The 16,885-nt window shown below is 38.4% G+C and overlaps 1 protein-coding gene and 1 pseudogene across 2 annotated transcripts; one reads left to right on the top strand and one right to left on the bottom strand.

Moving 5' to 3' along the window:
- Positions 1-527: 527 nt before the first annotated feature.
- On the bottom strand, positions 528-4,957 carry LOC143846996 (nuclear pore complex protein NUP50B-like; annotated as a pseudogene). Its single transcript, XR_013234895.1, has 2 exons — positions 4,863-4,957; positions 528-2,697 (listed from the first exon to the last, which is right to left on the bottom strand). The product of XR_013234895.1 is annotated as a nuclear pore complex protein NUP50B-like (transcript).
- Positions 4,958-5,927: 970 nt separating this feature from the next.
- LOC143846995 (uncharacterized) lies at positions 5,928-16,849 on the top strand. Its single transcript, XM_077355639.1, has 5 exons — positions 5,928-6,363; positions 6,456-7,773; positions 8,965-9,899; positions 11,893-11,949; positions 16,340-16,849. Exons 2-5 carry the CDS (start codon positions 6,807-6,809, stop codon positions 16,583-16,585), a joined length of 2,205 nt encoding a protein of 734 aa, XP_077211754.1. The 5' UTR covers positions 5,928-6,363; positions 6,456-6,806; the 3' UTR covers positions 16,586-16,849.
- The last annotated feature ends 36 nt before the right edge of the window (positions 16,850-16,885 follow it).

Below are 16,885 nucleotides of genomic sequence, written 5' to 3'. Positions count from 1 at the left end.
TTTTGAAGGGTCATCTCCCTTTGTTGGATCCAAAAGATGACTGCTAGGATTGATCACTAGTGTCTATATCTGCCTAGGTGTGACTCAAAACATCAAGGGGCCATTCACCATGAAGATTGAAATCCGTGCATAAGTTGTTCCTGTGATTGGGTATCCCGTTCGGATAAGTTTCATCTTAAAATTATCTTGACCATTGTTCACCAATTTTGTTCTGCTAATATTTTATCCAAGAACAAAGATCGTGAACAGAGAATAGCAAGTCTATCCAAGGATAAAAGCAACCTCAGATTGTTATCCCCATGAGCAGTGTCAAAAGCATTCATCCCAACTTACTTAAAAAGGCTTTCATTTCCGAGCAACACCTGAAGACCCTTTGGATCTAGGGAAAAAATACATGGGTAAAAATAATTCCATGGAAAAAAAAAAGAAATTCCAGAGTCTTGCAGGCTTGAAATTTTCCTGGAAAACAGGGAAATTATCAAATATTGGACAATATTATCCATACAAAAAAATCCGTGCATCCAAAGAGTCCAATGTTCCAGAAAATTAAAACGTTAGAAGTGATACACTCAGCAGTCCTGCCATTTTGCGGCAGCAAATAAAGTACTTCCAACCCAATACAGCCATGGAAAAAAAAGCTGCAAGATGATATGCCATTAGGTTGCATAGAGAGAAATGTTAAGATCCTTGTCTAGAGGTAACACAAAGGGATTAGATTGCAGAACAAAGCCAACCCAGTTTCATAGGACTATATAACCTACACCTCAGCGATGTAAAAAGACCATAAACAGGCTGAGAACATCAATGAGAATCAAACTGAGAATTCCTGCAGCGGTTACCCAGGCTGAAATATCCCAGCACTTGATTTTAGTTTTCGAAATCTGCTATTTTAATCATCATAACCCTTCAGAGAATTTTCTGGTGTGTTCAAAATGTCTTCTTTCAGCCTTTGTGCGCCATTACAACTTCTTGAAACTTGTCCACGACAGAATAGTCCTTGAATTTCAAAGCAAATGTAACCAGCCCATCCTTTACTTCGCCGACGCTATTCATACATGCAAATGTGATGCCTCTTTTTTTCCATATTGGTGAGCTTTGTATGTGGGTAAAGACTAGCATTCAAGATCAACCTATAGTTACCCCTAGCCCTCATCACAAGCCTGCCACTTCTTTCATCATCTGTTGTAGAGACATTCACTTTCACCTCCCCTTTTCCTCGTTCCTTCCAAACTCCATCTATATACTCAAACAATGCTGCATGTTCAGTAAAAACTGTCTTTTCATTCTCTTCTCCAGTTTCAACAGACACCTCCCGTATTGCAGGCAGACAACTTCCCTCTGTCTGCAGAGAAGAACTGCCATTGTTGGAGGATGTCTTTTCATTCTTTATCCCAAAAAGAGGCACAGAACTCCCACCAAAATGAGACCCATCTTTTGGAATTGTCCCAAGTGAAAACGAAGAACTCGAAAATCCAGTTCCTGCAAGTCCTGTAAAGGCATTCTGGCTGCTAGACAACTGTTGGAATAAACTCAATTGAGTATGTGCTGCAGCTCTATTTTCTTCGTCATTGGCTTCCTTAACTTCATTATCACTTTCTTCGGGTTTGCTTGCCTGTTTAACAGAATCTTTTGTCTCCTCATAAGCTTCATCTTTCAACTGCTTATCGCCTTCGTCAGTGCCATTGGGCTCTTTTCTACTGGCTTCTTTTTCAGTTTCTTCATCATGAGTTTTTCCATGAAAGACAGTACTATCTATCCCCTCGGAAACTCCTTTATCACCAAGAGATTGAAGCTGAACAGTAGCACTAGTAGTGTTTGCACCAGAATCAGTCAAAGGAGGTTTATGCCGGCACACTTTAACAATCCTTCTGGGTGCCAACACTTCCTCGCTGGTTCTGAGAAGTCCCAGTCACTTGTTTGGGAGCATCATTATCATCATCAAGTCCCGGATTATCCCGAGAAAGTTCCCTCCCTGCAACCCTCTTTTTAGAAGGAGAGAAGGCATTTTCTGCACCCTGAGAATCAGTCAAATGGGGTTGATGCCGTCGAGCTTTAAAAATCCTTCTGGGTGCCAACACTTTCTTGCTGGTTCTCTGAGAAGTCCCAGTCACTTGTTTGGGAGCATCATCATCATCATCAAGTCCCGGGTTATCCCGAGAAAGTTCCCTCCCTGCAACCCTCATTTTAGAAGGAGAGAAGGCATTATCTGCACCCCGGGTATCAGTCAAAGGGCGTTGATGCCGGCGGACCTTAACAATCCTTCTGGGTGTCAACACTTCCTCGCTGGCTCTCTGAGAAGTCCCAGTCACTTGTTTGGGAGCGTCATTATCATCATCAAGTCCCGGGTTATCCCGAGAAAGTCCCCTCCCTGCAACCCTCTTTTTAGAAGGAGGGAAGGCATTTTCTGCACCCCGGGTATCAGTCAAAGGGCATTGATGCCGGCGCACCTTAATAATCCTTCTGGGTGCCAAAACTTCCTTGCTGGTTCTCTGAGAAGTCCCAGTCACTTGTTCGGGAGCATCGTTATCATCATCAAGTCCAGGGTTATCCCGTGAAAGTTCCCTGCTTGCAACCCTCTTTTTAGGAGAGAAGGAATTTTTTGCACCCCCCATTGAGAACCTACGAGCTGAGACTATGATTGAAGAACTATCATAAGTTGCTCTTAAAAGGTTAAATAAGCAGACCAGATCCCAGCACCTGGACAACAGATTATTATAAGTCGCTGCACGTGTAACACATCACCAACCAAAATTTTGAAATACGAACGAAGAAGCAACTAAGTAATCAACAAATTTCTATTCCTTAAAAAGAAAGAGGTGAAGGAATCAAGATAATAGGTGACGTAGAACGGGAAATAGGAAGGGAAGAAGAGAAATAGGAGGGAAGAGAGATAGTAAGAGAAGAAGAAACTTGCACATAATATTATTCCAAAACTAAATGTACAAATCAGGCCCCACAAATAGAGGCAATTGAAAAGTACTAAATAAAATAAAATAACATGAAAATAAAATGTCTAAAGGGCGATTATGACACTTATTGGCCCCCCACAAGTTTGTGACCGCACTTCGTATTAGTCTGAAATGGGTGCCTACGATCTCCATCAATAGGTACAAAAATCAATGATAAATGCAATGCTCGGAATGATATAAATACTGACAAGGAGTGGGTGATTGTCTAAGATGAGTAGCAGGAACCGGCTGTCAATTTTTCATGGACCAATTTTCGACGATGAAAAATAACAGACTGCAGTGAACAGTTCACACAATGAAGAATATAAATGCAGCAAATTTCAGTTACAGCAGACTGAAGTCCCTTAAATTAGTGAAGGCAGGAGATGTCTAGAAAGACTCGATACAGATTTCTAGATATGGCACAAGGCAGATTAGATGGAACAACTTTAAAGCATCACTGAGAGATTATGGGAGGCAGAATACAGTAGCAACAGAACTTAAAAGCATGTAATGTTTGGGATAATAGTTTTAAGACACCATGCATCATTTCTTTGTAGAAAGTGGGCATAAATGGCTTCTGAACTTGTTCAAGAATAGAAGAACCCAAGTGCAATAAATTCATAAAGAAAGAAAAAAAAGGCATCAGTCATCCCTTTACAAGAATACAAACACTGAATACAAAAAGGTTAAGTAACAGAAACTGAAAATCACTAACACCAAAGGGATGTTATGCGCAATTCTTCCAACAAAAAACATAAAAACACATCATTCTATAAAAATGAGTTTGAACTTTGAATAACAGAACGTCAGACACCAGAGAGTGGAATTTAGCAACAAAAAACCGATGTTTCTTATTATTCTTAAAAACCTGAGAAAACCCCAATTAATTACTTAAAAACCTCGACGGGTTATTTACAACTTGATCAGTTTATCAACCTAACATTCAAGAGGTTTGAACCAAAAAAGATTTTCAAGTTCGGATAAGCTTTCATGCTCAAGTCCAACACTGCTCTGAATCCCCCATCTAGCTTTTTTTCTCTCAAGCCCTATGCCTAGCAGACACCCACTCTTAGTGAGGAGATATCGATTTTTGTTGTACATGATAGTTTTATGAGGAATGATAGATGCAAGGGCCAGAGAAGGGCCCTTGAATAGATCCACGTCGTTTTTAAAGTCGGTTGAGAAACTGAATTCGGTTGCACTTGATGTGGATCTATTCAAGGGCCCTTCTTTAGCCCTTGCATAAAGAGGGCCCTTGCATCTATCATTCCTCTAGTTTTATATTACTTCAATGAATTATTCTTTAACAATAAGAATGTATAACACTACAGAAAATGGAAGGCACTTCTTTATGGTCCATATAAACTACCATAAAAGTTCACAAGAATCTCCCATTTCCATTTATCAGAAAATGACACAAACAAATATGCATTCTTTAGAAACTACACATTAAATTATTCAAAGGAAAAGAGAGGAAGAAAAATCAAATTCATGATCTAACAGTAAGATAACATAGAAGAATAGAAACCCACAAGATGAGAATAAAACATCACAACTTCAACTAGATTAATTCAGCCACTAAAAACCCTAGAAAGAAAGAAACTAAGTAAAACTTTCTATTCATGTCTGAAGGATTAAAGGAGAAAAGAAAAGAAAATCATATATGCCAAAAAAGAATTTACATATAAGCCGATAACCAATAAGAAGCATTCCAAAATTTCACTACATCGATTTTCTATTATCAGACAAAGTCAAATCATAAATAAATATTAAACAAGATAGAAAATGCAACAATAAAAAAATAGATACGAATACAAAAGTACAAAAACCCAATAAGCAGAAAGAAAAAGATGAATAGAAAAAAGCCCAAGAAAGGGAGAAGAAGAAAATGAGGATGTAGAGAACATATACCCTAACAGGCGATGAGGTAAAGTTGCAGAGCGCCTTTGAGAAATTTGCAGGTGTGGGTTTCCCTCTTCTTCTTTGTGGGTGCTATGTTGGTTAAATTTCTCGTTATAACGGAATAAAAAGACGACCGATATCTGCACGAACATGTTTTGATAGTGGGACGAGTAGCCCATTATCAAAAAATGGTCGTGCGGATAACAGCCCAAGTACCTATTGGCTTGTGGGGCTTACAATCTTTTGTCACAATCTAAAACGCCTCAGGGCATAAATAATCTCTCCCTTCTTATCTTTTGGTAAGCTGAGATTGAACCTCAGAGTCTTTACCAATTGAGCTTTGGTTCCTTTTGTGGGCAGGTTTGTGCCCTCAAATTCCATCCTCATCAAAGGGTTAGGATCATCCCATTGGGGCAGCCCCCCATCTAGACCAATAAATGAAAGGACTAGATCATCTAAAATATTGGGCCCCACTTACTTTTTAATGGGTTGTGCGCATTTAGTAAACAATGGGATCCAATCCTCCAATTTGTAGAGGTTTCTATCATGTGCCCTCCCTCTATTGATCCCATGGTGAGGATCATCATGTTTGGTGCATAACCTATTTACGTTGGAGCATCATATGATGTGGACCCTATTTTTTATTATTTTTTTAAGAGAACGTTAAAATGTCTTTAACTAACCTTTTGTCCAATGTAATGCAACTATTTTACCCTCATAATTAGCATATTATGTTAGGTACCTTACCAATATGCCACCAGTTCTAGAGCTGATGGAGCGCGTTAGGCAAGGCTCTTTAAACCTGTTCCATACCAGGTTGGGTCCCACCTAGTCCCATAGCTAGACGGACCCCACTTAGGACCAACATCCCACCATGCTTCCGCATCTGCGGCGGCCCACTAAGTGGCAACTTCACTATGGCAGCTTTCACTTGGTTTTTCATGTGCATTGCCGATGGAGAGGTAATTTTGTCTGTAGGAAAAAGAAGTCTCCCGAGAAAAGAAACGATAGGGACTCAATCCGACTCCACTTTCAACCTCCAAATAGTTTCCTCTTTTTCTTGTTTTAACCGACGGGTTCGTTTTCAGTTTTTAGCTACGTCTCCGAAACTTCAGGCTTTCAAGAAAGGTGTTTTGGTAATTTTGTGAGACCTAACCCAAGAATCCCACTTCCACCAGGAATTGACTTGGTCATTTCGACTTTTTTGCAGGCTATTTTAGTAATTCTAAGCAAACGCCTTTTCCTCACGAGCTCTCCGACTCGTGCGAGAATCGTTCTGAATTCAGACAAGAATCTCTCTCTCTCTCTCTCTCTGAAGTGATTAGAGGAGTTTTCATCTCTATAATCTTTTGCTTAAGCTCTCTCTAGATCTCGAATTCCAGATTTAAGGCTTACGTATCTCATACTTCAAAGCACTTTCTTACTCTCTTAATCAAAGATCAGATGTGATATCCGCTTATCGCATCAAGAACTTTGAGTGAGCAGCTCAGAGGCAGTTTTTTTCCGAACGGTATGATCTTTCTTTAATGCTTTTCTTAAATCAGATTTCAAAGATTTTTTTTCTATTTCTTTGTAATGTAGCTTTTTTTAATCATCAAGCAGGTTTGAGTGTGAATCTGAGGAGTTTTTTTTTCTTCCGAATAAATCGTTTTGGCTAAAGTTCGATCTTTGTAATTTGGAAGATGATAAGTGCGGATTTTCTTACTTCTTGTAAGTTTAAGCATCAAGAAGCTGAAAATTAGGTTTCAGCTGTTTAAAGATTCCTACGGCCATGTCTTGGAGTATGATAGTTGGTTAGGGTTTATTCAGCGTTTGATCTTTGTCTTTGAGTTGTTGTTGTGGTATGTTTGGCGGTTTTCTATTGATTTAGTGTGTGAATTTGGTGAAAATCAAATGGAGGAGATTTGAAATAATATTTCTTAAGGTTTTGAGAGTATAAAGTAGAAGGAAAATATGTCAGAAAGCAATAACAGAGGAGATTTACAAGTAAATGTTGTGAGACAGTCATCTTTACGTCCGAGCGGTACCTTAAAATCGACATTATCAGGGAGGTCAACGCCTAGGGGTTCTCCTTCGTTTCGGAGATTGCATTCTAGTCGAACTCCTCGAAGAGAAGCTCGAACTAATTTGAGCCATTTTCAGTGGATCCGAGGCAATCGTTTGGTATTTTGGTTGATTTTAATTACTCTCTGGGCTTATCTAGGGTTTTTTTTCCAGTCCAAATGGGCTCATAATGATAATAAAGAGGGGTTTGTTGGTTATCAAAGTAAAAGTGGGTTTGGTATTTCTGATGCTGACCAGGATCAACATTCAAATACAGATAAAAGTGTGAATGTTTCGTTAGCCAGCAATGCTTCTAGTGAAATCAAAAGTACGGCGAATTTGAAGAAGTTTGTTGAGGTGAGTTTGGCAAAAAAACCGAATCGAGTTTCATCGCGTAGGAGAAAGAGTAAAAGGTCAACTATAGAGCGCTCACGTGCAAAACAAAAACCTGTGGTGCAGCAACAAAGCAGTGACTTGGAAGAGGAGATTCCTAGAAGAAATACTTCCTATGGATTGATAGTCGGTCCATTTGGTAAGACGGAGGATAGCATTTTGGGATGGAGTGCTGAGAAACGATCAGGTACCTGTGACAGGAAGGGGGAATTTTCACGCATCGTTTGGTCGCGATCATTTGTGTTGATACTTCATGAGCTGTCCATGACGGGCTCCCCACTTTCAATGATGGAATTGGCAACCGAGCTTTTGAGCTGTGGAGCCACTGTGTCTGTTGTGGTTCTTAGCAAAAAGGGTGGTTTGATGGGGGAGCTTTCTAGACGAGGAATCAAAGTGTTGAAGGACAAGGCTGAGCTCAGCTACAAGACTGCCATGAAAGCGGATCTTGTTATCGCAGGATCAGCAGTCTGCGCATCATGGATTGGTGAGAAATCTTTCGCAAGCTTTAGGGTATCTAAATTTTGTAAATACAGGAAACTGATTAATGTATCTACGTAAGTTTTTTCCATTCATTTTGAAGTGTAATATAACCAAATTGCATGGTGTTCTTAGTTTATGAATACACCTTGATGTGATATGCTTGTTCTGTTATCTCAAATATTTGTTCTGTATCAAATAGTTGAAAAGTGAAAACATAACCTGATGTACACCACTTGGTTGAATGATTAGAGCATAGAACAGAAAACCATGGATTGACTTTGTTTGAGTGTCCTTAGGATATATAATTTGAACTATGGGTAGTTCTATGGAAGCTACATTTTACTTGAATGAGTATGGGTCCATACTATAAGCTGTCCATTTAAAGGCATGAAATTCCCCCAGTTCCAAAAGTAAAACAAATTCTATTTATGCCACTAACTACCAGACCATATTTGTATATTTCCAATTTCCTGTGTGGTTAATTGGTCTCTAGTATCATCAATTGCATGGATGTTCTGTCCTTTATATAGGCTGTTTTATAAACCGGGGTGGGTCTCTTTGACGATTTTTTCCACCACCATTTTGTTCACAAACTCATTCTGGAAATTGCTTCTTGTAAGATGGGGACGTTTATAGCTTCTGGCATTTTGAATGATTCCGTATAATGTATTTTTATCGATAACTAAAGGTCTCAAAAGGACATGTTTTTTACTGTCTTCTGCTTTCAGTGATGTATGTCGTTGTATTTATCCTGGATTTCTTCCTAATCTGTTTGCATTGAAATTTGAAAGTTGTTTTTTTTGTTCTATAAGCATTTGAATGTTATCTAGTTCTATGTAGTATGTATACTCTGCTTACCCAAAATAAGGATATTGTGAATTGAAATCTAGTATTAGTTTTCTCTGGCTGTTATTTGTTGCAAGAGGGAAACTTCCCATACCTTTTTAACCCAGAAGCAGTTTTTATTACCTTATCAACAATTAATTCTCCACAAGGCAGCATATAGTGGTGGGCATCAAATGTTTTTCTATTGGTAATGGTATTCATGAAGATGATGTTTACGATACGTAAGTCGTGTAGAATAGAGAGATACGCAAAAACAAATATTTTTAGCTGAAATTCTTGAAGAATGAGATGAATTGGATTAACAAGTTTGATTTAACCTTATTCTGGTTGACCTGATGCCTTTTTTCAGAACAATATCTTTCACATTTCACTGCTGGATCAAGTCAAATTGTTTGGTGGATCATGGAGAACCGACGGGAATACTTTGATCGGTCGAAACACATGCTTAATCGAGTGAAGATGTTGGTATTCCTGTCTGACTCACAGTCGAAACAATGGCTGGCCTGGTGTGAAGAAGAACACGTTCAGTTGAGTTCCCAGCCTATGATGGTTCCTCTATCTGTTAATGATGAACTTGCATTTGTAGCAGGCATTCCTTGTTCCCTGAATACTCCATCATTCAGTGTTGAGAAGATGCTAGAAAAAAGGCGTTTGTTACGAAATGCAGTTAGAGAAGAGATGGGATTAGCTGCTAACCATATGCTTGTAATATCTCTAAGCAGTATCAACCCTGGAAAAGGCCAGCTGTTGCTTCTTGAATCAGCTCTCTTGACGGTTGAACAAATCATCTCTTTGGAAAATAACACAAGCAATGGTTTGATTGAAAAGAAAATTATGTCAGGGATAACCGTTGGCCAGGGCCATTCTACCATGGATGGCAGGAAGCATTCAAGGTCTTTGTTTCAAAGAGTTAAGCGCCATGGTAGATCTGCTGATAGATTCCACCGAACTAATGGGTCTGATGTTACTCCCGATGAACTTAAAAGGAAAAAATTGAAGCTAGCAGATGTCCTTCACTCCAGTAAATATCGAAATAATGTAACCCATAGTGATGATAATAAGATAAGGAAAATGTTGCCAAACAATGAGGAAAGACCAGAGCAGACTCTTACTGTTTTAATTGGATCCATAGGGTCCAAGAGTAATAAAGTGTTGTATATCAAAGGAATTCTCAGGTTTTTATCTCAACATTCAGCCCTCTCAAAGTTAGTGTTATGGACCCCAGCAACTACACGTGTTGCCTCACTCTACGCTGCAGCAGATGTTTATGTTATAAACGCCCAGGTAAATTTGGCTCGTGCCCTTCAAATATTTGACTTGCTTTTTAGTGTTAATACCATTTCACAAGTGTTTTTAATTATGTCTTTAACGTGGAAAGCACTGCTATTTCTCCTTGACTTTTATGAAATTTCAGATAGATCATTGTATAAAAAAGTTTCAGATTTACTCTTGGAATACTCCATGTATGAGCATGTGCAAGCAATTTATTAGCAATATGTTCATTTGTTGGGTTGTTTCTTCATAGAAAAATTCAACTGATACATGAACCTCTTAGTCTCAATCTCACATCTGACAGGGTTATTTTCTAGAAGATAAGGAACTGTTGAATTGCATAACCCTTTTTTTTAATGGTAAAAATTACATAGCCCTATGCATTAGGGTACAAACCGAAAATTGATATCCTCAGCCAGAACACTTGAATTGCATTTTTAGCAAACTCCATTAGTATTTTCCCTTTTTCTGTAAGCATTGGGAAACAGTTTTTAATTAAATTTGGTAACTGTTAGTGCTTGTAAAATCAGTCTTTTGTTAGCAACATTACCTTAGATATATACAAAACAATTACCTTGGATATAGCATTTCTAGTCTTGCCTTAAATGAGCCGCTGGTCCTAATGAAGGTGGGAAGCTTTCTGATATCACTAATGGATTCTTGCAACATTTTTTGTTGCTAGTATGCTCTTTGGACCTTTGTTACTTGTTTGGTGTAGAAAGTAAGAAGAGAAAGGGGAGAAGAAGAAAGGAGGGAAGGAACTTCATGTGGATTCAAGTCGAACCCATTACTTCCACTCTCTGTTATATTTCACTGATGTTATGCTTCTTCTACCTTGCATGAACTAGAGTCTCAGTAAAATTGGAGTGTTCTTTGATATTTAAAATAACTGAAACAACATCCCTATAGGCAGTAGAAAAATCTTGATACAGACAAGTTGATTAGTTGGATGAGTAATACAAGGCCTCTTTCTTTCTGAGGGTAATAAGAAGCTATAAATAATATTAACTTTGGAGCAAAAAATGAGGGGAAAGTATCTGATTCCAGGAAAGGAATTAGGCATTGTCCTGTAGGGTGTAGCAGTTTGTTGTTTCGTTTCTTTCTATTATAATCTTGCCCCATAAAATACCTGCTCTTTCCTTGTCTGATGATGGGTCCCAGGCAAAAGAAAAAAGCAGTGTCTTAACTTACAACATAAAGAACAGAGACAGTTGTATCTTCAAATAAACTAACATTCCTTCTTTAGCAGCAGGAGGGGGGATCACTGATGTCCTTTCCTTCGGTTTAGAAGTGTGAGACGTCTCATTCAATGCCTCACCAACAGAAATGTGGCTTAAGTGCAGCACTTTCTATTGAAAGATTCGTCAAGGAATTTTATTGGAAAAAATAAAGTATGAATGGCCCAGGCTCAAGATGACCCACACTAAGAGTTACAAAAACAATAGCAAAATACAGATCCACAAAGCTAAACAACGGGAAAGAATGCCTGAAGTTAACAGTATAAATGATGATGTCACCTATGCATTTTATGGGGTTTGGTCCCAGCAACAATGTTTCAATGATTCTAATCACTTCCTAGATCTTACTAATCATTAATCAAACATATAATTAATTGATATTCAATCGAGAATTTAAAGATTTCCGGTACCATGTAGAGGAAGAACCGTGAAGATTTTGAGGGAATAAAAAGAACCTAATTCTACTGAATTCTACAAATCACAACAATACTAATTAAGTGTAGAGCCGTAAATGACTCAGAATCTAAAGTCAATGACTAAACATTCCTTACCGAGCAACAACCCTGTTACTGATTTATATGCAGGAAATAGAAAATAAGTTATCTTAGATAACTATTTGTTGTTGAATTTTCCACTTTCGTTTTAACTTCTGGAATTATGTCTCATTGAAATTAAATGGATTTCCATATTATATAATTTGTGTCGAGATTTAATAATCATCTCATTCTTCTTTATAAATATTTAACTGTTGACTGATTGGTCTGTAGGGACTTGGGGAAACGTTTGGGAGGGTGACCATTGAAGCAATGGCGTTTGGCTTGCCGGTATTGCAATCACATTATCTTTTATGCATCTTGAATTAATGCTTGATTAGTTATAATATCGTATGTTTCTACAATTCAATTCACATGTTGGAAAGTCGGTGCTTCATTTCATTAGTTAAAACCATATTGACTATCATGCTTCTCATTTGAGAGCAACATTTAAGCGCATCATATTTTAACAACACATTCTTACGGGCATGCATAGAATAGTATTGTAGACAATTGAGTGTCACTCCTCACACATAGTGTAGGTGATGGCATAGCTCTTCCATCATTTTCAAAATGCCACCCTGTTTTTTTCCTCTTTTTTTTTGAAATGATGGAATTTTAATAAAAGAAAGAACGAATACTCGTGGCAGAGATGGTCGGAGAAAGAAGATACAAAGCACAAATAAACAAAGAGAGCAAAAAGATGGACAATCAAGGAGGTAAATAATAAAAAAGCATGTCAACTCCCACTTGAGCGAGGCAGTCCATCTCTCAATTCGCCGACCACGGGACATGCTGAAAGCGAACCGAGTGGCCCTCCACAGGGGATCCAAAATATTGTTTATCATCTCTATAAATCTCCAAGGGTGAGGGTGGCTTCCATCCATCCATTGAATCGCATTGAGGGAATATCCCTCCACAATCATATTATCCAAGTCTCTTTTATCCACGCCTTATGCCATGCAAGATCGCCTTCATTTCAGCTTCGTTAGAATCCTTAATACCAATATGACCAGATAAGGCCCATATGGTCGAACCAGTCTCACCTCTTAGGAGGCTACCAATGCCAGGGTTGCCTAAGCTTGATCTCTGAAATTTTAACTTCAGCCAGCCTGGGTCGAGAGGGTCAATCTGGGTCAATAACCTCCAGCCTCTCTTTGTTGGTGCAAATCTCCTTCCATTAACAATTGATGTCAGTGGCCAATACATCTTGAAATAGGGAAAGATTCTAGCCTAAGAGATGGTCAATGAAATGATCCTCGAGTAGGTAGAGATGGCAACTTTGACAACATTCTTAAATATACCAGCGTTCCTTTCTTTCCAAAGGACCCAAATAGTGGCCAACAACATTAGCTTCCAGAGAAGCATTCCTTTTATTAGCCCCAACACAAAGAACTAACACTCAAGCAGATCATACGAGCGAGCAAGAAAGACCCATGCAATCCCAAATTTCTTCAGGGTTCGGACCCACAATCTCTGGAGAATCTGCAGTGGAGGAACATGTGGTCCGCAAACTCCCTCGCTTCCACACAGAGCACAATGATCGATGATAAGCATTTGCCAATATCAGAGATGGTCAACCGTTTGAAACTTATCCTGGAAAGCTGCACATCCAAAAGTTCAAACTCTAGGTGGGGCTGGAACACTCCAAACTTTGGATCGCTACCAGCACTGAGAGCCAGAAGCTATATGATGATAGGAAGACTTCACTGTGAAGGAACCAGAGGAGTTGAGGATCCAAACCCTTTGAATTCCGTTTCGTTCACCGTTTCGTTTTGGCTCCTAAAATGAAATGTTTAGGAATTTCAGTTGTTTTGTTCGACGTTTCGTTCGAAACTTTTATTACATGAACCAAATATGTAAAATATTCAACACGGTGAAGGAAAATCCCAATCAGCTGAAATGCCTGTGTTGGTCCCAATAGCTCGATTCCATACACTATTTATCTGCTAAAGCCTAAAATTGTACTCCGTCTCCAGTGTGGACTCTATATCTCATGCCTTCAAGAAATTTATGCTTTTACCTCAAAATGCCCCTTCACACCGTCAATAATTTCTCATTGGAAATCCAATTAACTGAGCAAACCTTGTACTTAGATTTAATCACCCTTGTCCATAGTTGGTTCCTTTCCTCTGCAAATCTCCACAACCATTTTCCTAGAAAGGTTTTGTTGACAATTCTCAATATGCAGATTGCTAGTCAAAATAATAAGGTTAAGCCTTTGTACCTGTATCCTATATGTCACCATAAGTCAGTATTTGTACTTGATTCAAACTCCCCCCTTATGGTTTGGCATAAGGTCTCCTACGTCTGATGATTTCAACTCAATGAGGGTAGAACATACCATAAATATAAGAGTTACAACAAAGGACTACAAAATTATAAAGGCCTATATATGCAATACAACTATTCAAAAGAAATCACTTAAAGGCCAAAAAGGACCACGCCACCCCAACTTAGATTTATATTACTGTTAGAAAAGGAGTTAGGGTTAGAAGAGAGGAAGAAAAAGAGGAGTAGAGATGATGGGGAATCTCTACTAGGGACCTCCTCATGTATATGATGTATATATAGGCCCCAAATTGGGCAACAATCTACAATGACTGTAATGCCCCTAAGACTACAAGTGATGACTAAACTACGGTAATACATGTTATTCAACAATTACAAAAAATACAGATCACAACTGTCAACACCCCTCAAACACTACCTAATGTCTCAATTAGGGAGAGTTTGTCAACTAGGGAGAAGTCCTTTCCATTCCTTCCTCACCCAATCTCATATCACTACTTAATGTCTCAACTAGGGAGAGTTTGTGAACTACGGAGGAGTCCTTTCCAGAGGCCTTCCTCACCCAATCTCATATCACTTCCCTTCAAAGGATTACACATTTGGGGATTGAGAAATCATTCTTCATTTTTCCTCACCCAATCTCATATCACTTCCCTTCAAAGGATTACGCATTTGGGGATTGAGAAATCATTCTTCATTTTTCTTTGAACATGTGGTTATTCCATCTGATTTCAGATGAATTGGTCGAGCGAAAAATCCTTTAGGAGGATCTCTTGGGTAATGCTTGTTCACAAAATGAAGGGTCTTGAAGAGTTGAAGTGGCACTTTGTTCCAAGAACAGGATGTTTTTAGAGTCTCTTCATTAGAAAGAAATAAATCAGGTCAGAAACCGATCTATTAGACAAAAAGGAAGAGTCCTCCAACTTATCCAACTTGAAAAACAAATCTGGTATAAGCTCAAACAAGAATGGATAAATTCTATTTGTTTTATTTTACCTATATCCTACGATGTTGTAACTATGCATCTCAAGGAATTCAGTTCTTATAGGTAAAATGCTCAGTACCCAAGTACGTTTACTAGTTTGATCATGATCAAGTGCTTTTTTGTTTGTCCCATGCCTCGTGTTGGTGTCTATCCCCGATCCCCACCATCTCTCGTGTCTTCTTACAAAGGATTTACTTGTTACTAATATAATCTAGCCATTGTCTGCTCCATGTAAAGAAATTCCTTCAAGATAAGATCAATAAGTTTGATGTGAATGATATAGTCTGAAAATCTTCTTATACTTGTCATGGTTCTATTTCTCCCTAGAGTTGACCGCGTCAATCATTGACCTCCCTAGAGTCAACTCCTTTTTACCTTGCCCAAGTCTGGTCTGAGTTCAAGTTTTTAAACATTACTTTATACAACCCAAAAAAGTAACTCCAAATTTGGATAGGCTAGGATTATATATAAAAAACTCCCAGGGAATCAACAGAAAATACATATCACATATTTTTCTTATATGATAGGTTTCCCGTGAGGATTTTCCCGTGCAATGCACACTATAAAATCGTTATAGCTCTAGGAGAAGCTAGAGAAGTCTAAATATTAGGGAACCTTGTCCTAGTAGAGAGGATCAACAAAGAATAATAGGATTTAACAGAAAACCGGCCATTCTGCTTGAGGATCCATATAATCCCATCATTATATTCCGTAGTGAAGAAGTAAAAAGACTTAATCTTTCTGAAATTATCATGAATTCATTTTAGACTTATGACACTTAATATTAGGGTAATGACTATTTGTTTTAATGGTTGGGGTAACGAGGTAACGAATATTTTGGACCTTTGTTGATGGATAAAATATTACCAAACAAAATCAACGAAGAGCCGACAAGTTAATTTCAAGGTAAATTTATCCAAGCAGGATCGCCAATCCCAGGAACAGCTTATCGAAGGATTTTTATCGCCGAGGTGAACAGTCGCAATATGTATTGGCTGTGTCCTGTTTCTGAATCATAAATCGTTTGGATGGAACCAATACCTTTAGGCAGATGAGTGCTTAGTACTTCTTGTTACATGATAAACTAATTTAAGGGAATAAATGCATGTGATTTACATCACCATCTAATTACAGTCAGATGGGGGTTGTTCTTTGTCACCAGTATATATGGATGCAACTTGGGTTGGGTTGGATCAGGATGAATTTTTGCTAAAAAATGAATTGGAATCAACCCAAACCCGACCCGATTTTAGGGCAAAAGCTCAACCCGAATTCCCAAAAAAGTCGACTCGAGTTGCACCTACGACTATCTAATCATGATGATATGGCTATGAACACCCAGATTATTGCTAAGTTAATCCTACCAAGAATTTCTTTAACATCATTTTTGGTTTGTTTGTTTAGGTGCTTGGAACAGATGCAGGAGGGACTAAGGAGATTGTTGAGCACAATGTAACAGGTCTTCTTCACCCTGTCGGCCGTCAAGGGATTCAAGTCCTCTCGCAAAATCTCCAGTTTTTGCTAAAGAACCCATCAGAAAGGGAGAAGATGGGAATGAGAGGAAGAAGTAAGATAGAGGACAAGTTCCTGAAGATTCACATGTACAAGAGATTTGCAAAAGTCCTCATCAAGTGCATGAAAATCAAGTAGTATTGGAACTATTTCATTCTTTTTCCAAGTTCCTGAAGGATCACATGTACGAGTAATATGCAAAAGTGCTCTTCAAGTGCTTGAAAATCAAGTAGAATTGAAACTACCTCATTTTTTTTTTCCAGGTCAGAAATGTATTGAGACTTTGGGAATCAGTTGCCGCATAAACTGGTTGAGTTTCAAGACCAAATTTTTTTTTCCCCAATGAACTTAGGGAATAGCAAAATTGCTCATTTTTCACGAAGGAAATTATAATTCCACTCCCATTTCCAGCATTCCACCCCCTTTTGTTTGTCTTTT

This window comes from Tasmannia lanceolata, unplaced genomic scaffold (assembly GCF_043159265.1).
Source record: "Tasmannia lanceolata isolate RefF3 unplaced genomic scaffold, GAP_Taslan_0.1 ptg000015l, whole genome shotgun sequence".
Taxonomy (NCBI): domain Eukaryota; kingdom Viridiplantae; phylum Streptophyta; class Magnoliopsida; order Canellales; family Winteraceae; genus Tasmannia; species Tasmannia lanceolata.
The sequence above is the reverse complement of the archived record's forward strand: the minus strand, read 5'-3'. Positions and strand labels throughout refer to the sequence as shown.